The 26,889-nt window shown below is 35.2% G+C and overlaps 1 protein-coding gene across 3 annotated transcripts in view; it reads right to left on the reverse strand.

Moving 5' to 3' along the window:
- The window catches only part of LOC122534670 (glycogen synthase kinase-3 beta-like), a 56,429-nt gene that overhangs the window by 10,889 nt on the left and 18,651 nt on the right, over window positions 1-26,889 (reverse strand). The window contains exon 1 of one of the 3 annotated variants that reach the window (XM_043665524.1): window positions 8,534-9,650. The exons of 1 other annotated variant lie outside the window; for it this stretch is intronic. In XM_043665524.1, the coding sequence (XP_043521459.1) occupies window positions 8,534-8,717 (184 nt within the window). In that variant the 5' untranslated portion in view covers window positions 8,718-9,650. Of the gene's footprint in view, window positions 1-8,533; window positions 9,651-26,889 lie in introns of those variants that run through there. One more of the 3 variants, XM_043665525.1, reaches the window with a different exon arrangement.

Raw genomic sequence — 26,889 nt, forward strand, 5'->3', positions numbered from 1 at the left:
GATTTTATGAAATGCTTTATGAGATGAGTATTATTGCCTAACACGTTGACTGCCACAGGATTCATTAATAACCTGGCGACTGGTGGTACCAGGAAATTCATTGACTGATTTCAATTTAGTAAACACTTGTGTTTAGAAAAGTTTCGATAGTTTAAAGCTCTTGGCGTGTAAATTTTTCAAACAGAGAACGACTGAATTTTCTTTTTTTTTATGAGAAGAAAATGACCGACGATAAAGTGAACCTGATATGTGTCTTGTGAGATATAAAATTATGAACATATCTGTATTTTTGTATAATCAGCCTAATTTGTATAACGTAAAGCAAATGTTATACATCTATATTCAAAATGAATATAGATCTTTTTATTGAATTTCTAATAAATATAGTATTTAATATGTAATATTTATTATTATAATTATTATGTTACATTTAATACAATACAACACAATATTAATTTATAAATTTGTATATTGTAAAATAAAATAGAAAAATGCTGTTTCTTTTTCAAGCAAAAAAAATTCAACGAAGGGATTAAAGATACAAATGTAGATTCTTCTGTTTCGCTACACTTGTATCGATTTTCGATATATAGTACTACTCTGGCCTCAAACTTGAAAACAATTTCGAGAACCGTCCACACGCAATCAGACGCGAAAGAATGTGAAACACAACACGGTCAGAATCGAACAAGTTGTGTACAGCTGAAATAGCCGTGGCACGTTGTGAAAATAGCGCGAACCATCCGAAATAGCACGATATAGCCTATTCGGTTTTATTGCGGAAAAGTTACGATCGGCGGCCTCTTCTCGACGATCATCATTCGCCTCGTCGAGGACCAAACGATCTTCCCGCGCATTTTCATGCTTCAACCTCGCCACCGTTTTGATCGTACCTCGTTCGTCCAAGAAATAAAAATCGAAGCAACTTTATTACTGTACATAGTACAAAGTGAAACAATTTGGGTCAGGCTGAGACTCGAAGCACTTAGAACTGTGTTTGACTGTCGATGGCGGTGAACCATGTTTCAGAGATTTTGTGAACTTTTTAAAGAATTCCTTTTGTATCGTTAAATAATTTCAATACTCGTCCTGAGAATAATAATATCAGCTCTTGTGGCTAATATCGAATAAAATCTTACGAGTCGAGAATTATCACGATTGAATTTGAAACAATTTTCAGAAATAATCCAACTTTCCTATTCGACACAAAAATCCAGAAGAAAGTCTACAATCTACAACTAGTCCTTCATCAATTTTTTTATTATCCACTGTGACTCGTTATATAAATCGTTATTACTAAAATACTCGAACCGCAAAGAGTCAATCAATTCTGGATTCAATTTACACCACCGTGCGAAATTTCAAACTGCCTATTCTAACTCGAGAGATATACTCTCTTTACTTTCAAATCACAAGGCTGTCGTCGATGAAAACGTGTGAAACGTATCGCGATTAAGAAAAGAAAAACCATTTTACCTACGTGAACAAAACCACCTCATCCCGCACACACACGTACGTGACAATACAGACACAGCCAGATGGAAAGAGCTACGAAATGGAAAGCGTTACAGTTTGCAACACATTGGATTCTTAGACGATTGACGATTCTTCTATTCTATTGCTGGATGTGGCAGCTGGCGCGTGAGAGGGATAACCTTGATAAGATGCGACGTAGGATAATGCGAGGCCCCGACGTTTACAGACCGGTTTTCTCATTGAACCGCGGCTGAAAATAACCTCGCGCCGCCATAATTCAGGCGCGTTGTTGAACACGACACACCAGGACCGAAAATTCGCCCGACACCGTAACGGAAACGCCGATGAATCTGTCGCGATCGTATGGATCGAAAACGAGAGGCAGCCAACGATAACATGCCACGTGCACCGTGCTTTACTTCCTGACATTCCGCCAACATCTTCGGTTAACCTTTCCTTCCTCCTCGGTATCGTTTTGCTTCTTTGCCTCTTCCCGGATCGTTGCACGTACTCTTTCAATTATTTCTTTTCCACGCGGGGTATATCAGAATTTTAATCTTTTTCTTTTTTCTTTTTTAAGGTAATACGAACGCGTAGAAAATTCGTCACGTTTACGTGGGAGCAGATTCACGGCGAACAGGACGATCGGTTGGTCGATCGTTGCTGAAGAAACTTCAGATCGAGCGATTTCTAGGAAATACGAAGGTCACGAGATCGTAGAAAAATATGTTGTTCTTGAAGTTATGTTTGAATATTTATGAGAATTGTTTTTTTTACCAGTGCATTAAGCGCGTTATGTAAAACAGATTGACACTTCGTTAACATTGCTGCGAGATCGTCGCGATTACATTGGTCCAGTTTGAAGCAAATGTTGCAGAATACGCGCAGAGATTACGAGATATTCGACGTAAGTACTTGAATCTTTTCTGAAACCGGACTGATCGACTACTGTTTATCAATTTCTCTATTCTGTTACGTAAATGCACGGTTAATGTTCACTTACTTCGAGATAAATTTAAAACACAGTGTTTGCAACATCATCACTTCTGCCTTTCAGTTTATGAAGAATCGTGCAGTTTGTAAAGATCACGGAATAGATCATAGTTTTAGACTGCCGTTTTATTAAATATATGATTGCAATAAATATCTTTAAACTAGCAAAAAGCATTAAATAAGTAACTTTTATGTGCATTTACATGTTGGCTCCGAATATTACTATCGTGATAACCATTGCTCGGTACAATGTTAAGAATCTTTCAGAATCATAACGTATCAATAAAAGTGTTCTGTAATAAATGCTCAAATAATTTCGCCAATCATTGGTAATTATTAACAAGTACATATGGATATTGAGAAAATTTCCTGGCTGCAAAAAGTTAAATAACCTAGCATCTAAGAAGAATATAGCACTGTTAAATATCTAAACAAAGTAATAATTATACTAGATCAAAGATTCCATTTAGATATAAAGAAAGTATTCACTCTATCATCTGATTATATTGTATTACGTATACAAGAAATTAAATTAAATTCAGCAGTTAAAAGAAATAGGTATAACATACTTCGATAACCACATAAATTTCCTTGATCTTCGTTTAGACACATGCAATTTAATATCAAAAAGTAAGTAGAACATTTCAGTTACAGGAGACAACTTGCTCTGCTATATTTAACAGAGATAACTAGATATATCTGCTAATAATAGAAAAACTCGAGATTTGAGTATGGTGGCTGGGAATATCTCGGCTGTGATTTAAAAGACAAAGTACCCAGAAGGTTGATCCAAGATTAGTCCCATCGCCAATAGGAATTTTGCAGACCTTGGACCAGATATTGTACAGGTATGTGTGTGTGTATGTATATATATACACAAGTATCCTAACCTTGGTTCTAACGAAACTTCTGACAACTTGCTCATCTCCGAAACTCGCGAAACGGCGAATGGTTATTTCAAAGCGGCACCAAACTCCTAATTAGACCGTGAAGTTCCATCTCGCAAACAAGTTGACCGAAGTGTCGGCCAAGTAGAGGTGCGAAGCATTACCATTAATGCTCGAAAACAGCGATGCTATATCAATATTATATATCAATTTTTACACCATCACTGTTACTTTACTACAAACTGTTACTTAAATACTGTCGTACTATCTTACACATGCAAATTACACACGTATCAAAGTATTTGAAATTAACGTACACAGTTTTCCAATTTTGACACGATTCATTCCTAGAGCCAAGTACCTAGAATTAACTCTGTTTTCGAATTTAACCTTACCCTTGCGCTAGCAACTGGTTTGCGGACTATAACGAGCGACCGAGCCGTATTTTTGAATTCGTCGGTACATCGATATCATTGGATAGAAATTATTAAGAAGTGATAAATTTGTTTTGTCTAGGTTACATTTAAATATACTTAAAATTGAGAAAATATTGGGAAATATTTCACAAACAATTCTCGACGCGCGTGGCACGTCGTTCCAGCGCAAGAGGTTAACTTCTAGGGTTCCCCAGAAGCACGAGGTAACTAGAATTCCTTAATTTTTGTTAAGAGATGCCTAGGGACACGCGGAGCGCGAGAAAATGGGTCAAGCAATGGCCATCTGTGGCAAAAGCCGGCTAAATTCGGCGTGTGACAAAAAAGTGCAGCCAAGGATCCGGATGCACGTCAGCCACCCTTTTACCGCGTTACACGCGCATCAGAGGATTCACGACCTTTTTCCTGGCCGTGTATCGCCGCAGCGACAACCATGTGACATTTTGCGGCCAACCAACGACGATGCACAAGCCTCCGCGGCTCAATGGTGCATCGTTTCGAGCGACTGCACGATCACGGGGTAGAATAATCGCGTTTTCTTTGAGACACAGGCTCCGCGCTGATAAACAGGCCTCTGCCACCTAGCCACGAGTCGAAAAAAAAAAGAACTTCTGGCTCGAAACCAGCAGCTCTTTTAATTTTACACAGGTCACAGTTAGTTTTGCGATAGTATATATATATATATATATATATATATATATATATTAATTATCATGCGTTTAACGGTCGTATGATTTTTCTAGCTCGTCGAATTTCGTATGCAGCGGATAAATTTGTCTATAAAGTAAATTTTGTTACTCGAGAATCAGCAACGTTGCACCAATGCCGCGACGCAGTTTGAAACGTGCGTTTCTACTCTAGCTTCGTCATTAATTTCAGCCCGAGTCGGCCAACGCGAGCGATTTTTACGAAAGTGTGCTTCAGCGAATCGTCGCGGAAATAAAACGGTGACACATCGCGCTGCGCGATTAAACGAGTTTCTGATCAAAATTATTTCTGCGATTCCATGGTCCTCGTATTCTACAGACTCGAGTGAAGTATTTCTGACCTTTTTCACTAGAAATCAAAAGTCACCTCGAGAGACATTATTTTTTTTTTTTTTTTTCTTGTTTTATATCGTGGACGACACAATTCCAAAGATTCAACGACAAACTGCAACGATTATTCATCAATTTTTTTCTCTCTTTTTTTTTAAATTCTACTTTGCTCCAAGTTGCACGAAAAAGTTGCGTCAGATTATCTTCAAGAAAATGACTAGTCTTTTTTTATTAATCATTCGCACAAGGCTACTCGAGGCAAGGTTCGTCTAAAGTCGAAACTCTCGAAACGCGGGAGAATATCGCGTCGATGAAGTTTTCCATAACTCTTGAAATATTCACACAATCGATATACAGAATGCGCCGAGATCGGCGTGCATAGCAGCTCCTTTGACGCGAATCGAACGAGACAATGCCCGGTTGCGAAAGCGTCGTCGAACGTCGTTTAAATATTATACGGCTGCGAAAATCGCGGATAAAGCAACGACGGTGATTCGAAAGTCGCGAAGATAACAAACTCGAAGATTTTTGCAAGACTGCAAAAACGATCGCTGCTTCTGAGATTTCACGCGTCCTTGTGTGATAAGGGATCGAAGCAGTTTTTAAATCACTTTATCACACCATTTTTTTTTTCATTTCCTAACGATAATGAATTTTTCTACTTCAATCGTTGATATCGTTTTAGTAAATAAAGAGCAAATTCAAACACAAAATCGAAACGAGGAGGACACGTGATATTTATTATACTGGGTAAAAAATGATCTAGGTTCATAGATATTTATTATACTGGGTAAGAAATGATTGAAAGAAATACTTTGGCTGCTAGTACTATCCTTCGATAGTTCAGAGCATTGAGAAAGATATAATTAAACATACTATCACGATTAATCTCAAATTAGCGCCTGCATAATTAAATCCATTAATTAAATTAAAATTAAGTGTCCATTAAGTTTTACGCTCTCGTCGAATATCAATCACGTTAATGAAGAGATTTGCTGTAAATTGTGCGTATGCAATATTGAAAAGATTTACAATAAAAATATGGAAACCTTGTCAATGGCTATAACGAACAATCAGTACGAAAACTGCAATTTAGAAATTGTACCATGAAAATTGCAACTTACAATTATGTGCATTCCGACTAGATTCGATTTGTTCATCCTCTATTCCATCCAGACGGTAAAATTATTTTAGAAACCGGAGTTAAATTCGTGAAATTATTTTGACAGAAACAGTGACTATTTCACTTGAACAACTGCTGAGTATTGAAATTAACAATCTATTATAGGAGCACCTGTTATAAAATCGCGTGAGAAATTGATCAAGTATGTAACATTCTAAGAAGAATTGGTTAACGATTTATTTCGAAAGACGACATTTCATATGCATCAAATGTAACAGATAGACTGGCGGATGTTTGTTCAATTTTACATTTTTACGATAAGATAATTAGAAAAAACGAAACCTAAGTAGAAAATCGCTCTACTTATTAAGTATCGCAAGAAGTATTATACTTTGAACACGTTTCATCTATATATTTTTGCATGTTGTGTGCATTTATGCACTTTCAAATTTTCTATAAATGCACGAAAAGTAATAAATATTCTTATCTCGAGAGCGAATTGTTTTACTTGTTAGGTATTATCATTTTCAATGTTTTATTACACGCTGCACGAAATAGGAGCATTTTCGCACTTTGAAATTTTTCACAAGTACATAAAGAATAAATAAGTAATTGTTGCATTTATTTTAAATGATAAATTGTAAATATTACATAAATATTATATAAATGTTATTAAATTGTAAATATTACAGAGAACAATATGTATTATATTTAAATAAAATAATATTGCAAAGAGCAGTATATTTCGGATATTTCACATATCTTTACGTATCACGTGAACGGTGCACATTTTCCAAAAAAAAAAAAAAAAAAAAATGCATAAAGATGAAAATTCAGCGAAGAGAGAGAGAGAGGAAGAGTTAATTGCACAAAGGTTGAGAAACCCTTGGCAAACTACAAGGGGATAAAGGATTGATCGGCATGTATAACATCGAGAGCAAATTTAAATCACTTCACCTCCGCTTTCCTTTTTTTCTCTTCCTTTTTCTTCGTCGTGAACGCGTCGAAGCTGACGTAGCAAAGCTTTTGACATATGAGAAAATAATTTCTGAGGGTCGGCGTGTATAACGAAAATAAATATGAATAACAAGGGATAAATGTCAGTGGGTCGGTATATTACTTCTCGTCGAACAGTTTTTCTTTCTTTGCCCATCCGTCTTGCGTTTTTCTAACCTTTCCCGCTCAAATGGCAGACCGTCGCCTCCTTTTTTTTTTTTTTTTTTTTCAATTTTTCAAAGCGCCAGTAAAGGTTTTGTTTAACAAAACAAGTTAATAAAACGTCTTCTTATTAGAGAGAACGTGCGTCACCGTTTTCTCATTTTCTTGACGGTAAAAGTCATTGCGACAATTAAGAGATTTAGCAGGCTTAGAATTTCTTTATCGTCAAAAAATAAGTTGAATGTCTAATTAGAATTTTTACAAAATGTAACAGTTTCAAATTCTATCGTATCTTTCATTCTTTGGTCGTGTAACATGAAATATGTTACATTATATTTCAAAGTAAAAATATAGTAACAGCATGTATCAAGTCAATTTCGAAGTGTTCTCTTTTAAATGTTTGTTTCCACTTATTGAAACGTCTGCTTCTTGATAAATTTGTGAATTTACGCGAGACTGTTAGGATGCATCCCGTTTCATCGAAAGTCGAGAATAGCGTCGACTCGCGTTGGAGCGATTGACATGTTTGAAAAGCAAGAATAATCCACCGGCGTTGAATAATTTAACGATAATGCCTAGGTTCATTATACTTTAAAATATTCCGACTACTAGTGTACAAGTCGAGATTAAAGAGCAGTCAAACTTGGCCGAAACAGTGAATATATTACGCCTACGGATCCGATCGACCGAGTTAATCATCAATGACTTCAAGAATAATTAACAGATCGAAATTGTCCGTATTCAAACCGAGATCTTCCAATTCGAAGTTGCTCCAATTATAGATTCCAAGTCTCGAGTAATGGAATTTTTGTCAATTCTTATAAAAGAAAATTTTAAAATCCACAGATCGCAAATATATTATGTCGAAACGACCGGAGAATATAAAAATGTTACACTTTAAACAAGAAGATTTCGTACAATTCTCGTAAGACAAGAATCTGAAAACGTGCTAATTATAATTTCCGAATCTCGAACAGAGAGATTTCGACTGATAATTTCTACGGGACGAAAGATTTATTAACGTCCCGATTCAAATACCGTAATTAAGAACTTTGAACCTCAATTTCCTACAAATATTTTAATTGGTTTGTGAGACAAAGATTCGCATAGCAATAATCAAACTAGGATTACCAATGTCTCGACACGATTCAAATACGCTGTAATTAAAAACCTGTATTTCGAAACCTCAAACAGCGAATCTCCTTTTAATTTCCACGAAAGGATAAAAACAAAACAAAAACAAAAAACAAAACAAAAAAAAAAAGACCGAAAGAGCAAAGACGGGAAAGGATAGAAGAAAGAAGATTCAGCTTTTCGAAAGTGAAACAGAAGATACTCTTCTCGCGTAATAGAACCGAGGCCTAACCCTCGGGGCCAATGATCGTTCTCCGTTCGAGAACGGATTTTCCCAGACGAAAAACTTACGTTTCTTGTGCTTCAGCCGACGGAGGAACTTGCAGAACTTTTTGTACGCGGTGTTCGCTTCTTTGCTGCTCAATTCCATCGCGCTCTTCGCTCTCTCATGCTTCTGTTGGCCAGACGGGCAGAATTTCGGATATCGCCAGTGCTGGCAGGGCTCGGACCAGTCTAACGTAGCAGCCGGTGCCATTATAACACGTCGGATCCACTTTCAAGATCCACACACCGCACCAACACAGAGAAACAAAACCGCCAAACGTTTGTAACGCGCTTCGTTGTGTGAGTTTCTCTTCACCCTTTAATTCGAACAAACATCCACACAGTCTGTATTTATACAACTACCATTATAGTCGCGTCTCTTTCTCATCAACGCGAGGAATAGATACGTAAATGTCAGGCCTGTAGCCACGGTAAAGTAGTTTACAAATATTCCAAGAGCCTGAAGCTATTTGGAAGGTCACCAACAACTAATATTAAACAGCGTGTCAAGGTTTTAGCGCGTGGGTCATCAGAGAAGCGTGCCCCGGGATTTTGACGATTTTCCACGTCAAGAGTTCCAGAAGAACCAGGTGGCTCGCGACGATTCACGAACTATCACGTCACTTGTCCAGCAAGCGGGAACAACGCCGAAGCCACACGCCTCGTCGATACACTCGCGAGCACTCGCTGCTCGTACGAATGCGAATCGCCACGTGCCACGAATCCCCAATGATTTTCGAGAGATCTGTCAGCCTTACGTGCCGTGATCACGCGATCGCACCGGCATTGTTCTTTGTTCTGTTGTTTCGTTGCAGCTCTCGAACGTGGGTAACCGAAGTTCGAGATGATCGATTTTTCAACGGTTTTTCAACGATTCAGAGGGACTGGCAAAGAAAGTGGTATCACAGGTCACGCGTATCCTTTCGCAGACACCTGATGGCTTCTAGATGCTGTCCATTGTCTAACAACAATGGCCTGACCCGGAGACTGTTTGGTGATATAGAAATTTTTATCTCGCGAAACGTTCGCTAATGCCTATTCCAACTTTTTTGATTATTAATAATTAGATTTTGCGAGATTTTACTGTAAATCTTTTCAACCACTTGCGCTGGCAACTGATTGCAGACCATAACGAGTGACCGGATCGCTTTCTTTTTGAACTCGTCGGTATGATATCACTGGATAGAAATGATTGAGAAGTAATAAATTTATTATTTGTTTCGCCTCCTATTTCGTTTTACTAATAAATATACTTAAAACTGAGAAAATATTACAATTTCGGAACAAAAGGCAATTGATAATTTCGAGACAGTGTATCTTTTGTCTAGTAACGGTGGTTCGCACACTTGAATGTTGTCTTTTGTGGTCTAGTTTATTTCGATTTCTACCCGATTATTATTCGAGAATTATCTTTGTCCAAAAATAACGAAGGTCATTCGAAAATCTGAATTTTCACCGATTTAAAATTGATTTAATTTTCACTCGATCGTTGTCTTTTGAAATCTGTTTTTTGAGCTTGGTCCGTAGAGTTGCTCTGGAAGACCGAAAAAGTCTGCTTGTGTCATACACCGTTGGTGATTTTACTTGCTTCAAGGTTCCCGAGCTAGTGGTCTCTCCTTGTCGAGCAATCAGTCTAGAATTTCGCTAACTTCGGGTCGATTCACAACGCTTGAGCCCGTCAAACGACACTTGCGAGAAGCGAAGACACTGTAACGCGTCTGTTAAATTAATTTAAAAATCTTCTCAACGAAGAAAACTTTGGTCGAAACGACCTTTCTTCTCGTGAATCCTCTTCAATCGAATGTTCCTTTCAAACTCACCACATATATCGCCAGGCGAAATAACGCGCGAACCTTCGATCATAAAACAAACGATATGTAAATGAATTTGAAGACTTTTCTCCTCGGAAAGAGCACCGAACGAGCACCACAAGACACTACAACGCGTGTGTGGATCTCTTCCCCATCTTCTTCGATCGACTAAAAAAAAAAAAAAAAAAAAAAACAAAAAGGTTCCAAAACTCGATACCGCACAATTGGATCACAGATCACAAGGCTCGCGGCTCGGCGATTGATATATACACTTTCGAGTTTCGGCCGAGAGGTGGAAAGGAAGCGGCGACCGAGGTGAGGATCGCGTGATTAATCGCAGCCGCGTTTCGAGGTTGGTGAAACCTCCGGGCTTGGTGGTTTTTACGTGCCGAAATCACGCGACCGGATCCAAAGACCTGGCTCGACGATCTCGTCTCTCGTTGTCCGTCGTCCGCGTTCCACGCAGCCAGCTCTCGCCAGAAACGGTCTCGTTCCACGGCGTCTCGGCACGCGACTAAGCCGAACGCGTCGCCAATCGCCATTGCCCGCGGAAGAATCAGCTTCCCGAAGAGAGAGGGGAGGTAGCATATAGAGTTTGCCCACGGAGGGGGCAACGAGTGTTACACACCTCGGTGGGATGTCAGCCGCGAAAGCGAACGGAGCAACGGTGTCTGGCCGCCTTTTTGGCCTTCTTGGCTAGTCTTGGCCACCTAGTGAATAATCGACACGATGATAATCGATACCCTCCGCGCAGAAATAAACGAGAAGCGTTAGATGAAATTTTTCATCTTTGCTATTTTGCAAACAAATTTTTCAAACTGTACTTTCGCACGTAGATAGTAATACCCGTCACGTCTCAGAAATCGAAGTATGCTCGATCGTTTTTTTCAAACTCGAGATTTTTGGAAATGAGGGATTTTAGTGAAAAAAATTTATTATCCTTTCTTTAGTTTTGACTACTTATTGTTGTTGGTAGATAGAAGATAGAATTTTAATTTATTAATTGTTTAATTAATTAAATTATTAATTTAATTTAAGTTTTATTGGTTTATAACTTGGATTATTTAGAGTGGAGAATTTAGAGCGTTGAATTAGGTCCGGGTGGACGAATTTAGATTGAATATTTCTTTTTTGGAGTACGTAGCTAGGCTCTGTGACTCACACGGGGGTAATTTAGATCGAAGGTGATTTTTTAGATAGTAGATTCTGCATACAAGAGGATATCTCGTAACTGGTGGAGATAATTTTTTTTACGTGAAAACACGGGTTGGACAATTCTTCTATTAAAGACTTCTTTTTCTAGAAAGTCGAATTTGTATATTGATCGAGTATATTTGAATTACTTAATGGCGTGAACAATCGACACAAGGAAATTTTCGTTTCCCTATAATCTTTACCATTTTACCACAAAAAAATTTTATTCTACATTTTTTTATTTTACTTATTTTCGTAGAGTAATCTCTTGTTAATTATTCTTTTCTATCACGTCTAGAAATGCAAGTGTGCCCGATCATTTTCCAAACTCAAGTTTCTCGAAAACGAGAGCTTTAAAAAAATTTTCTTTTTGAATCATTTCTTCACGTAGAATTTAGGTGGAATAATTTCCCTTTTGAAGAACGATAGTATAGTTTTATTGTTGTTCTGTTGACTTTTTCGGGTTAATTTTTTTTTTTTTTTTTTGGAAGATCCTATTATTTTTTGTAATTTCGATCACTCTTACTATAGTTTATGTAATTTTTCACGACTCTTGATGATAGAGGCTGTTTTAGATCGAGCTGGATGTTAATTATTTTAAAGCGAGCATTCTATCTTGTATTAAAGTTGGGCTGAATATTCCTTTTTTAACAAACGATACGAGAATTTTTAGAGTTGCCTCAATCTATGTTGAATATCGACTTTTTTTTACATCGCTTATACGATATATGGCGTTTCAAGTATATACGCTTCAGGTTGAATTTAGGTTAAACATCCCTTCTCTGATGAATAATATATTTTATACTTTTTAAAGTTGATTCAGGTCAAGCGTAAGCTAAATATTGACCCAGAGGCCGGGTATTACATTTTACATTGAATTTCAGTCATATCTCTTCTTCGACGAATGATACGATTGGATTGATAAAGATTAAACGTTGTTTTTCAGATTGAGTTTAAGTTGAAGATTGACCTAGCTTCTAATATCTATAAAGTCGTAATCGTACAATAACTACACGCTTATGTGTGTCGCAGAGAATTTGTAGAGAGCTCCAAAATGGTTAACAAATAACTAAACTAATGACTATTTTAGTAATAATTAAAAATTAATAATATTATTTATAGTTTAAAGCAATGAAAATGATTTTTTAAAAAATAAATAAGTAAAATTTATCTTGTACCTTTTGCACCTATCAGGATTAATTAATTTATTTTAATAATTTTAATTATCTGGAAAGTAAATGACCTAAATATGTATATATATATATTTTTGTAAAATAAAAAAAATAAATGTATATTTAGAAATTAAATGTTTGTCGTATTAATATCTAGTTTTTTTTTTAAATAAATGTAATTTATAATAACTAAAAATAAATTTAATAATAATTTAAAAATAAATCCCTCAGTATACAATTGAATTTCACAATGAAGTAATAATTTTCACTTCTAATTACTAATTCATTGATCACTTGTACACTTTGGCTACGTTTAAATATCTGTCGCATTTGAAGAGAATTTGTAGAGAGCTCCAAAATGATTAACGCGCAATGTAAATCTATGCTTCGATGTACAATTTAATTTCATCACTTCAACGAGAGATATGTTCCGATTGTTAATTCATCGGTGACTCGTACAGTTTGGTCACGTTGTAAATGTCGTTGCTACAAATCCATTGGAGTATTGCTTGCCGAGCGGTGAACGTTTTCGTAGCCTAATTACCGAGTAAAGACGGGTGACCCACATCTCTTTAACGAAACATAGGATCGCGAAGCCGTTCAACCACGTAAAACGGATCAACGAAGATTCGATGGTCGCTTATTAATGACCGTCTCTCTCGTTTCTCGAACGACCAGCAAAGTTTAGATCCTGTTCGCGCGGAGAGAGGTATTCGAGACGAATTTATCGGGGGAGCAAAGTGGCCAGGAATATATTTCACTCGCGTGCAGCGGGCAAACTCGACATGACTACGCGTGACACCAGAGGATTATTCACGATAAAATCTATTTATAGTAGATCGTGTCGTCAATGACGGACGTTACGTCGAATTAAATGGAACCAGTGCCAGTTTCGCGAAGCAGAATTTGCTCAATTTTTACGCGTAACCGTGTTGTTCTCTCGTGATTAGAGCGAGTCTTAGAACGCCCGCGCCCTGTTTCAAATTAGATTTAAAATCGCGACATCGCGTAAAAGGGAAATAGAAAAATTGACAAATTAAAACTGATTTCGTAAATTTGCGAAGGTATTGTCCAATAATGTTTGTTAGTTGACAAACGTGATGAAACTATCTACACTGTCGACGTTGTTAAATTACGCGTCACAGTGATTAAAGCATATTAAATATTTCTGCATACATTATACATATGTGCATGCTTCTATGCATTTTTACATAAATGCATAAAGATTTGCGGATGCTCATACGCAAATATAGGTAAAGAAATAAGTTCTAAATGCAAATTCGTTGCATCTGGAAGTATTATATTATATTTCCTGTAAATAAGTTTCATAACAAGTTTTTGTCCAATCCCCGGTCTTTCATATTTTTATGGATTCGTAATAACTGTGTAGTTTGTAGTATCTGGTTTGTAACTATTTTTAGAGATGCTTTAAAATGCAAAATAAAAGCTTGCTTCGTCGCTTCGTTTCTTCTACTTCTTCCTATCTGATATTCTTATTTCTTATTTTTGTATCAGAATTTCTCTGATATATTTCTAATAATTCTAGTGCATAAATAATTTTTGCATTTTCAGTTTCGTAATGATTTTTGAAATAGAACCTTTCGATATTTTTAAAAAATATAAAATTGAATACACGAATGAATTGAACGTGAGAATACACTTTTATTCCTCTTGTAACCTACATGGATAAAAATTGGTGCTCACTATCGTATTGTAAGCTTTTTCCAATTCCTTGCACTTTCATTTCTCTCTCGTGCAACGTTTCACACGTTCGATAATTCCATTGAAAGTACAAAGTGGCACAGAAGCAATCCAACAGTAAGACGATTATTCGCGAGATAATTGAATACCATCTACTACGAAATTAAATATTCGACTTTTTGTTTCATTATAATTTCTCAACAGAGGCAGAAACATTTGTCAAACGAGTATTCCGTATCGCGAGTTAGTCGGAAGGTTAATTGCACATCAATAAAAATGGCAAATGGCGAACGCAAGAAAAAACAAACTCCGCGTAAACAACTCCTTCGAGATCTTTCATCAACTTTTTACCACGGCTTCTTCGAACGTACGTTTCTAAAAAACAGCGAGCGATAGAATGCGGACTTGAATCGAGCGAACGAAGAAAGAAACAATCGATGATAACGACTAGATAGATAACGAGGAAGGTGATAACGCGTTTAAAAATTTCGCTACTCCAAGAACGATCTTCGTCTTCCAGATTGTTCTTTGTGAAAATACAGAATACAAATGCAGTAATAATTAATAAAATTTGACTTTTATTTCAAGTTTACGTAAACTCGTTCACACAGAAAGTTATCAACTATGGCAACAAGACGGGTAAATATTTTATATATTTTTAAATACGTTAATATCGAATGAAACTTACGCAGCGAGCCATTAACCACTCGCGCTGGCAACTGATTGCGGACCATAACGAGTGACCAAACTGTACACAATAATTCGTCGCTTTTTTTTTTTTTTTTTTGAACTTGTTAACTTATGATATCACTGGGTAGAAATTCTTGAGAAGTAACAAATTTATTGTCCGCTTCGCCTGGGTTATACTTAAATATACTTAAAATTGAGAAAATACTGCGACAAAATATTGGGACAAAAGATTCTCGACGTGCGTGGCAAGTCATTCCAGCGCGAGAGGTTAAATTAAATATTAAATATCAAAAAAGATACACGAACATTTTATACATTTTTTCAAATTTTCCTAAGTGCATAAAAATACGCAGCCTACCGGCAATTAACAAGCTAAGCGATAACGGCAATTAAATTTCCTTTGTTCCGCGTTTATTAACGGATGGAGCTCTCGACAATTCGTTGAGCAGAGAAAATCGTGGTTAATCGAGCTCGCGATGCATTCTGGAATGCGATATCGGCACGGAAACGCGGCGTTTCGCGCGACGATCGCGATACGAACCGATTTAAATGGAACAGAGACGTCTATTAATAGCACGATCGAGGAACTGAAGCGTCGCCATCGAGGTGAAGCCACGGATAAAGCCGAGATCGCTCCAAAATAATGACGGTACCCCCGCGACCTTTCATTGATTACCAGTTCGTCTCGATTCCACACGATCGCCCATCTGTTCGGTACTGTATGTCGTGAATTGCTACAACTTCTCACTCAAAGTTTTAACCCTTTGAGTATTTAGTCACAACAGTACAAGACTATAGATAATTTGAGAAGGTTTTAACCCTTTGGAGACGGATTTTCAATACTCGAGTCATTTGTAACTTTTGTAAAATCCCAAACTAATCTTAAAAATGAATCACTCATTGTCAGACGTAAGATTAGACATAAGGTAAGCACATGTTTCCATGCTGTTGAAAATAAAGTTTCAGTCTCTGGATGATCAGTATTGGTACACGTAGGAAGTATTAGGAAGCTCTAGAGAGTTAAAATGATTGGCAATTTGTCATTTTAATATTAAACTTTTATACGATAATTTTACCGAGTACGCTCCTCTTTTTCCTTTACGACGTGTAAAAGTAAGAAAACAGAAACACGTATCTATAGAGGAAATATAAAGTGGATCAGTTGATATCATTATCTTCGTTCGTGTCAATATTATTGTCTAGAAGGAAAAATGGATCGAAACTAAAGTTGTGTCGGTACTTTGCAGAATTTTATACTGTTGTGTAATGGAAATTAATCATTGAGATTTAAGGCGCTTCTTATTCAGAAAAAGTTATACGCACATTTTTACAAAAGTGTGTAGATTCCAATATGTATTTAAGATTTAAAAGATTCTTCATTTTTCAAATGTGGACGTATATAATAAAGTGAGTAAAAGAGAAAAAGTGAGAAAAATCAATCACATTTAAATCTTTGAAGCATTTTCACCTAGAAAGATTTCGTTTGATCTATCCAACGTCCTCCTTGAAATCTTGAAACTTTGCTTTGATCTATTTTTCTCCAGAGATAATAATATTGACATAGATGATATCAGGTGATTTACTCCACATCTAAAATACATGAATATAAAATAACAATATTAAAAATACTGGTTACAAACTGTAAATTTCTTTCTTAAAATATTGCAATTTCAAGTCGAAAGAGTTGTGACTTGTAAAATTTGATTATCATAATTGATACTGCTAACTTCTAAAATTTTATTAGCGTTTGTTAATAATTTTTAGGAAGTGCAAAAAACATTGACAAGTGAATGTTAGTGTCATTATCGTATTTCATATGACAAAGATCATCAGAAAGATAGCAGATGAATTATTTTTAATCTTTAAAAAAGATTTCCAAGCGTTAATAATCATATAATTAGTAATAGTAATAATAATAATAGTAATAGTAATAATAAATAACAATTTTCTTTTCTCGTGGCAAGCCAAATCCTGGCGACAGAGTGTTAAAAGAATCCAATTTAACTGAATTAAAAAATCCAACCAAAAAGTGAAACGATTGGAGCAGTCTACTTCAAAATAACAAATATACACTCTACGACTTTAAAGAGTTGATTCAAACTTCGTTTTATTAAAAACTCGACGCGATTATTTTTACGATTGTCGAGGTGTAACTGTAGTACTGTAGTAACTATAAAAAGGAAAGAAATGGCACGATGAAGGAGATCGTAAAAAGAAGAAAAAAAAAAAAAAAAGAAAAAATGTTGGCACAAGAAGCAATAAAATGCTCTTTAGTGCTCGATACGGCAGGAAAAACTGTCCTATAGATATATTTTAATGGAGTCGTGTTAACGCGGACGTGTTAATGGAGTTGCCTCGTGAGACGAATACATAGTTTCGCGACGGATCTATTTAGCTCTATCAGCTAATCTACTAATTTGCGAATTCAATCCGGAGATTCGAGATGAGAAGATAACGAGAACCGCTTTATGGCACACCGATGCACATACGTATACTCCTACTAAGAACGAGAACAAATCTCTAGGAACGGAAACAAATCTCTGTACACACGATAACGATAATGTGGCTGTTATCTTGTACGTTTCTTTTGCGTCACGGCTTTCTTCAAATTTCCGCAGCGAGTGCACTGTTCAGAAAATTTAATATATCGTTCAAAATTCATATTATTCAAAGTGTGATTCGAAGTAGTTTTAGAATTATACAGGTATGTTTTTACAGGTCCGAGAGCAAACTAATTTTTGGAAACCTTCGTGTGAATTTGGAGAGAAACAGATGATCATTTTGTGATTAACGAAAACGAGTGTTTTCATAATAGAATAGAAAGGAATCTGCTGATTCTTTTGAAACTTTTGTGGAAGACAGAGGTATAGTTATCGATAGACTGCGGGTTTTTATGCATTTTCATTTACTACGAATTTTTATTCGTTTAATTAAATGCAATTGAAGATCAAAGATTCGGTTGGCTTTGCTTTAATGTCATTTTGTGATCAACTAGAATTTTCATACGATACGAAAATATTGAAAATGAAAAGAACCTGTCTCTTGAAATTAGCTGATAACTTGTAAAAAAAAAAAAAAAAAGAAACGTTGAAATACGAAACAATTCTTCCACAAGTTTTTGGAAGTTTCACGAAATTTTCTAACAATGAAAATGACCTAAAGGACATAACAGTGTTGAGTTAACTTCAATCACCAATAATTCAGGTTTATTCCAATTACCAACAATAGAAGTTAAATTAACCTCAGTTATTAGTAATTGAAGCTAAGTCAACTTCAGTTAAAGATTTATTTCGATACATAGGTTTCAAGTCTTATGAATAATTGATCAGAATTGTTTCGGATATAAAAGAATTTAGATAACAAAAGTGCAAAAAGCAAACAGCATACGATTTAATTAACAGGACTGACGATCAGAAATTTTTAGATAAACTCCTGACAAACAAACGTAATCTGTTTTTCTAATTCTCGTACTCGAGATAACACCGCGAAAGATACTTTTAAACATAAGTCTCTCTTCGGATCAAAAATGAAAATTTTATTGTATATACAAATTAATTAAACGTTTGATCTTTAGCATTCGATATATTGAAATTTTATCGTCTTTTGAAAAATAAAACACTTCAAAATTTAAAAGAAATGTATGTACGAAAAATCTATCACAAACATGAAGAAAACAAAAAAAAAAAAAAAATAAAAAAATAAAGCAAAGTTAAAGATCGACGTTGCGTTAAGTATAATAATTGATATTAATTTAACATTTCACAATTTCATTCACATTACAATTTCAAATCTCACAATTTAGATTCTAATATTGTTTCTAAAAAGATTCTATAATTTTTAAAATTTAAGGCTGATGTTGAAAATGATGCTTGGTCTTTGATGGATCAATATTATAATTATCTAATTATAATATTATCATTATCTAACAGAATGATATCCCGAGTACTCTCGTTTCGAATTCTATTGTTTCAACGCGACTAATACCATTTTCTTAAAATTCTCAAGTACGAGTCAGAATCTTTCTCGAAGACTACGTGGATAATGCTCAAAACATTCCAAAAACCGGTGTAAATTGCTTCGAGCGTCGCAAAGTCGCGAGTACATTGATATATATCGCTGGTGTTTGAACACTGGTTAGAGCAGCCGCTATATTTAGCAGATAACAGGCTCGAAACAGCACTAAAATCGCACGTGTAACCTGTACTCTTCGTGGCAAACACTGCGACGAATTGGAAACACTGAGAAAACAAAATCTATATTCGGGAAAACAAGGATGACATTAAATAGTATAATTCTTTTAATTGCCTCTTGAATTAACTTTTAGTTTATAAAAAAATCCATCATGATCCAAACTGAATATTGTCTTGCACATTGAGCTTAAATTGGCTATTATCTGAAATTAGATTTAGGCTAGAATATTTTCTTTGTTTTCAGACTAAGTGCAGGTTCAATACTGTCTTTTAAGTTTAGTATTAGCAAGCTGAGTATGTTTCTTTGAATCGAATTTAGGATTGCACCATAATTTTAAACATTATCTTTCAGATCAGGTTTACGTTCAATGTGTGCCTTCAAATCGAACTTACAATTAGATTGCGCCGTCTTCCAACACACGTTTTAATCATCATCATCAGCATTGTTTTTTAAAACTGAATTTAACTTTGAACAAAACGGATATTATATAACTCGAGTGACATTCCTTGCAAGTTAACTTTCAGAATGAATTCGAATCAAATATTCGGTCCCTTAAGTTAATCACTTGCGCTGGCAACTGATTGCGGACCATAACGAGTGACCAAACCGTATACGATAATTCGTCGCATTCTGTTTGAACTCGTCGGTGTGATATCACTGAATAGAAATTATTGAGAAGTAATAAATTCATTGTTTGTACCAAATACTAAACTTAAAAGACAGTAATTGAACCTGCACTTAGTTCTTCTTCTTCTATTTTTTCTTTAAATCTCGCATCGACAGCGAGGTCATTAGCGACGACGGTGCCATTAGATATGTGTGTAGTAGTTTATGTTTTTGAGATATTTTAATACTTTTTGTATGTCATTTTGAGAAGTCAGGTTTATGTTTGTATTGATTCCGTATTTCTGTCTTTGGGTTTCTGTGGTGTGGTATTCTTTTAAGTTTGAATTTAATAGGATTTCAGTAGAATGATATTTTGCCCGAGTTATATACTTAAATATACTTAAAACTGAGAAAATATTATTGCAAAAAATTCTCGTCGTGCGTGGCGCGTCATTTCAGCGCAAGAGGTTAAATAAAGATTTACGCACTAGATCGCGAACGCTGTGACAACTTTTGAAAAACAAGTTTTGCCTTTCAAAAATATGAAAAATAACGCGACGTGTTTTTCTCTCTCTCTTGGCAACCGAAAAAGAAAAGCAACGCGAAGCGAGATTTAGGAGAAACGACCCGAATTGAATTTGTTTTTCCTCTTGCTGGTGGAGTGCTCAGGTGCCGGGTGTGTCCCTGTTTCGACGATTCTGATGCCAATGGCGCGACTGACAACGAGAGTTCTCGATATCGAAAGTGTGCAGCAAGTCGTCCGAGAATGATTCGAGGCACACTTCCTGTGAGCAATAACGCGAGCAGCCGATGAGGTTGCTTTAAGTGTGCTGCTTGGAATATCGGTAAACCGTTTCGTGAAAGTTCTCCCTCGGTGAGAAAATTTATTTGTTTATCGATAAAACCGACTCCAATAAACGAAGGTCGACCAAAGTTTGAAAAGAAACGAGCACGTAGGTATGTACTATTTCAGAAAATTATTTCGCACGTCGATTCTATCGATTCTGTATTTCTTACTTTATTTAATCTCGATATTAGATAATATATTAATATTAGGTAATATATTAATAATAATATATTAATAATAATAATATATTAATATATTATTAGTAATATATTAATATTAGGTAATATTAATAATAATTTATCATTATAAGGTAATATAGATAATATTAGGTAATATATTAATAATAATATATCATTAGGTAATATATTAATAATAATTTATCATTAGGTAATATATTAATAATAATTTATCATTATTAGGTAATAATAATAATAATATGATAAATAATATTAGGTAATATATTAACAATGTGATATTAGGTAATAATATTAATAATGTGCTAAATAAAAAGAAATGTGACATAATTTTACATGTTTTTCTTTTCCCTCATAGGACATTCTTGATTATCTTGGAAAATAGTACAGTGGCAAGCATGTAAATTATAATGGATATATATAGTTTCTACTGTTTTAAAAAGATCATTCATCGAAATAAAAATAGTATACTATAAATACTGTGTTTCTCTCTATTTTCTGTCGTAAAAGAATCTGTACAACTTTCTTGTTTGCCTAATATTTCATTTCGTGCCATCTTTCGACTGTCACGCATCTCTGAAACGCATATCCTCTTTCATCTATCTCAATTTTAGAATTCTCTCTGGGTGGAAGACAAAAAGAAAAGAAAAAAAGAGAGTGACGAACAAGCAAACAACGAAAAGCGTCGTGATTAATATTCAGCGAATAACTTTTTCTAAAACAAAGAAATTTACACGACATCAGTCATAATTTACATATGTACATGCTTATCACTGTCCGTTCGACGAGATAAGAAAAACAATTTACATGCTTATCGCTGTTCATTTCGCGCGAGTCGGTCGAGAAATTCCTACGAAAAGTATTTTCCTAGAAAAGAAAGAAAAACGTAGAAATTCACAAGTTTTTAACCAGAAAAAATCATATCTTTTTGGCCGCCAGGAAAGAAACGACGGGTCGCTTTTATTTGCCTGTTATTTCATCCTCGGCCTTCAAAGTAGCCGTCATGCTTCTTTGAAACATATCCCCCTTTCTTTCATCTGTCTCGATTCCGGAATTTCCTTTGACGAGGAAGATAAAAATGAAAAGAAAACAGAAAAAGTGAAAGAAACAAACAAGCAACGAAGAGGCTCGTGATTAATTTTCAATGAAGCTCGCGTACTTTTGAACGATAAGGAAACTCGTTCCTCAGGATGGTCTCGGCTTATTCTCGGCTGAGCGTGTCGAAAGCTTCGGGGCGAGGAAACTGGACAATTTATAGCCTCGCTGAGACTGAAAGAATCGAGAGGCAAATTCAACCCGTCTATAGCACCTAGCGGGGCCGATGACATCGAGGGCGAACAAAAAAGGGAATTTATAAGTAACTTACAATTAGAGGCCGGAACGATCGTGTTAAAAGAAACCGCGGTCGCCTATATCATTTACAGGGGGAGTGGGGGGTGAGGGGGAGGGGCCGTCATTAAAAGCTTCAACGAGTTTTCGAGATGTAATAAAAGGGATAAGAAAATTACCGGAGCGCGCGGCTCGTACCGGTTAGTTATATTAATTGAAGTTACCCTCCAGTGAAAATGAACGAAACAGCCGAGGAAACGTTCGCCGAACAGAGAATTAATATATATGCCCATTAGCCATCTGTTTGACCAAAGTCGGTCGTGAATACGAAATGAATCGAGTTGCGAATATAAATCGAGTTTTCAGAGAAAGATTGTTTTAGTTCGGGTGTATTTGTATATGTGTATAAAGGTAAATGTAAGAATTGGTTTGCGAATATAAATAAATTTTGAGAGAGAGATTGTTTCAGTTTGCAGTATTTGTATAAAGGTAAAATGTAAAAGTAAGAAACGAGCGAGAACGTTGGATAAAATTTAGAGATGATGTATCCGTCGATCTGTGGGAGAGATAATGAAAATAAATGAATCGGCAAAGTTATCGAAAATGTTATTTTAACTTGTGACTTGACTTAGTTGATTCAGCTTTTTAAAAGGTTGGAGATTATTTTTTATAATACAAACGATCACGACAGATAGGTGCATAAATGAAAAAATGAATTTTGGAAGGATTGTTTTTAACGTACGGTGTGATTAATTGATTTCGTTTGTAAAGGGCGAATGTAAAAATTAAAAATTTATAATTACAAGCGATTATGGGAATAAATGAATTGGAGGATTTGAGAAGATTACTTTAATCCACGACCCGATTAAATTAAATGATTCCATTTGTGAAAGATGAATAGAAAAATTAAAAATGGAGCCGATGAAGATTTAGAAATTATTTTCTATATTGCAGAAAATTGCGACAATAATGAATTAATCAGTTTGAAAAGGTTTAATTAATTCGATTAACAAAAAGTGATAAATATGAACGGTTTTGAAGGAACGTTGAAGTCAAACTAGAGATCTAAAAATTACTATATGGTAAAAATAAATAGAGACGCAAGAGTCGAAGAAACACGAGATGTAGAAGAATTATAATAATTTGCGCAGTCTATTACGAAAATTAATGATTGAATATATTAGGAGAAAATTAATCAAATTTATAACTAACTTGACTGATTCGCAGAGAACGAAAATTACTAATTATCGTATCAAACCATATGTTTAAATTATCGATTTAAATTAACGAAAGAGAGCTAAATAAATTTCAAGATTATTTTAATTTGTGCTCGATTCAATTAATTAATTTTCCAAAGATAAATAAGATAATTCGTAAAATAACGCGTGAAACAAGAAATAAAAATACGTGATGTGCCCAAGATATAATGCTCTTTGCGATATTTGAGAGACAAAGCAATTTTACGTATAATGTCCGTGCAATGTAATTATACTGAATTGAAGATGTCCAACGAATAAGAAGTATTGCCATGCTACGTATCCAGAAACAATAACCACTAATCGGAAGCTATCTAATTGCCAAGGAACAAGCCCCAAATCCCTTCGATATCAAATCAATTGGACGACCACGAAACCGCAAGTACGACGAGATTGCCTGATCACTGATCGATAAATTTCACTCGACTACGATCGTCGATCAGAGATTGCTTCTGGATTACGCGGACCTGATAATTGATTATTTAACAGTATCGTTAAGTAATAATAAAATTATCAGTCTCGTATCGAAATTTCGATATTAAACCGACCCTTTGGATACTTAAAATCACTAAAATCGTCGTAACGTTACGAATTAAGAATGCATTCATCTTTGATACGTTCGTTCGAATTTGCCTCAAATTTATTCAATATTTCTCGAAACAATTAGATTGTCCGTGCAATACTCTAGCACCGAGGACTGAAAACTCAACTTTAGAGGGTTGAATTAACTCCATATTCGATAGAGCACTCAGGGTTAATTACCCCCGAAATTTTCAGAGAATACCTGGAGAAGGTCGAGTGTCCAGCGTCACGCGATATTCGGTTGATAGAAATTTCGTTAGGCCGCAGATAATCCGGTACTTGCCGGCAGTTGGCTGGGTTATCGAGCGTGTTTTAAAATTTTTTTTTTTATTTTTTTATCGATACGCAGCTATCGATCGCGGCCATTGCGGAACAACCGTTCCACGAAACGTAATCATGGCTCGCCCGTGTATTCTCCGGCGGACGAATAATGAATCGACGTCATTAATCGTATCACAGTTGGATTGCCTGATTATTCTCAAACGCCTGGGCAACGCGTGGATCGTAGATCGACCGAGTTCGGCGCGAAAATAAACGAGGCGTAGTTGAAAACAATTCCTCGAAACACGGTTCGTCGTGGTTTAGCTTTAAGAAGGACTTGGCTTAATGTTGAAACGTGACTGGCCTGTTTCTTCATACGGATAAACGAAAGAAATGGAGATTGTTCGCTTTCCTAATGTGAGACGCTTTCTTTTCTTTAGAGTTCTTTAAATTTACGAGACTTGCAAGAATTTTTCAGTCAGCATTGGCGACGTGAAGATTTCTTTCCTAGAGAAAAGTAGCTTTGTATTCTCATCAATTCTACATTAATAAAATTGTCTGTTTGATAACGTGGCTGAATATGAATTTTTTTCCACCTAATTTTATGCGGTACTGTGCACCATCCATTTTCAGAAGACTTGAAGTTTACATGTTCGAAATAAGTGTAATAATTAGTATCCAATCATCTACATTCCGCACTTTTTATAAATAAAGCATCGAACAAAAAAGAAAGATGTCTGAGAAGATCTAACGCGATGAAAAACAACGAGGACATCGAGGCATGGTTGAAATACCTCTTTGTAGTCTTGAAATGACGTTAAAATTAGAAAATCAATAAAAATTATTTGTCGTGCTCTTCTTGATCTTTGCGTCACAGTTGGCAATATAACATCACGTATAGCGCGAGTAAATTTAAAAAGTAGAACAAAAACAAGACACTGAACTATAATTGGCAAAAAAGAAAAAAAAAAAAAAGAAATGCAACTGCACATCTTAGAATAGACAAGTTGCTTAACACAGAAAACACGTTTGGCACAAATTTTATTCACACACGTGTAAAATAGTAATTTATCGATCGTCACAAATTCTTCCTAAGTGGAATAATTAAAAGATAGGCAACGACGCAAATTCGTTCCATTCGTTTCAAAAGTCTGTTCATGGTTTTAATCGTGATTCTGGTCATTATGGTCGTACAAAATAAAAAAAAAAAACACCAAAGAGAGGAATCTTAATTAGGATGAGTCTGGCTGCGTATGTAGGAAGCGGCAGAATGAACGAATAGAGCCACTAATTAAAAATACCGCAGCACTTTGATGTTTGAACATTGATTTTTTTAATCTCTTTCATGCGCGGTAGAAAGAAAGAAGCAGAATTTTAATGATATATACATATAACTGAAACGAAATTCGAAGCTGATTAATCAAGCAAGCTCTTAACGTACGATAGAAATTATTTCAATATGATCGATAATTAATCTTCGATGCTCGTTATCAACTACTTATGCTACTTTAATTCGTTATCTATTCTCCTTATCGAGATAGTTCTCACTACAAAATAAAAACGCTTCAGATTGTTTGTGAAAATTGTTAACAGCTTATCGTAGCTAGAACCAGTGGCGAAGTGTTTCTGGAACAACTACTTAAATTCTAGCGAATTCCGTGAATTTCAGGAAAGACGTTCAACAGTGAGACTCGAACATACTTCGCTAAAGACGATCGAGACGTTTCCCTGGAATTTTCTGCTAAACTGAAACGATCACGTTTATCTTTAGAGATTAAACTAGATTTATTCAATCGTTCGTTAGCGAATTGACTGTCGAATTCAAGTTGACGATGAATGAGATGTCAGAGTATATTATTCAACAAGAGAAAATAACTGCAACGAAAGATACAAAACGAAATTTCTTTGTACAAAATAATCTTTGAGTAATTATGAACGCGCTGTGTTTCAATCAATAAGATAAAGCTCTTTATTAAAAAAACAAAAAAAAAAAAATTAATAACAATATATTTCTTGTCTTTGAATAAAATATGGCAATCTGTGAGAGATGTTTGTTTAACCAGTTTTATTTTTTTTTTTTGTAATTGGATAGTATAAAGGTTAATAACACTGTAAAGACTGATGACGTGACGTTATTGTAACGTCATGTGATGTTGCATTTGCAATCTTTCTTTACAATTTAATACATATATTTAATACAAAGTTACTCTCAAAAATAGTCGGTTGTTATAGTATTGAGTTTAGGTATATGTCGTAAATTGTATCGTTCTTATTTTTCACCACATGTATCGCAACGTGTATAACACAATTACGTTTTACAAACATTGAGATGTGAGAACAGAATCGTATATTGAACATGTTTGTGAATACTCTATTAAACGAATGAATCTATTCATACAATTATGAACAAACGACCATAGATAATCGAGAACATAACATTTAAATTGCTGGATTAACAAAGGAAGTACGTATTTTGGAGTACCTTCGAGATATGAGATTAAGATTCTCTTTTCTCTCATCAAACAAAATTATTATACGTAGATATATTT

The sequence above is a fragment of the Frieseomelitta varia genome, unplaced genomic scaffold, assembly GCF_011392965.1.
Source record: "Frieseomelitta varia isolate USP_RPSP 00005682 unplaced genomic scaffold, Fvar_1.2 scaffold_622, whole genome shotgun sequence".
Taxonomy (NCBI): Eukaryota; Metazoa; Arthropoda; class Insecta; order Hymenoptera; family Apidae; genus Frieseomelitta; species Frieseomelitta varia.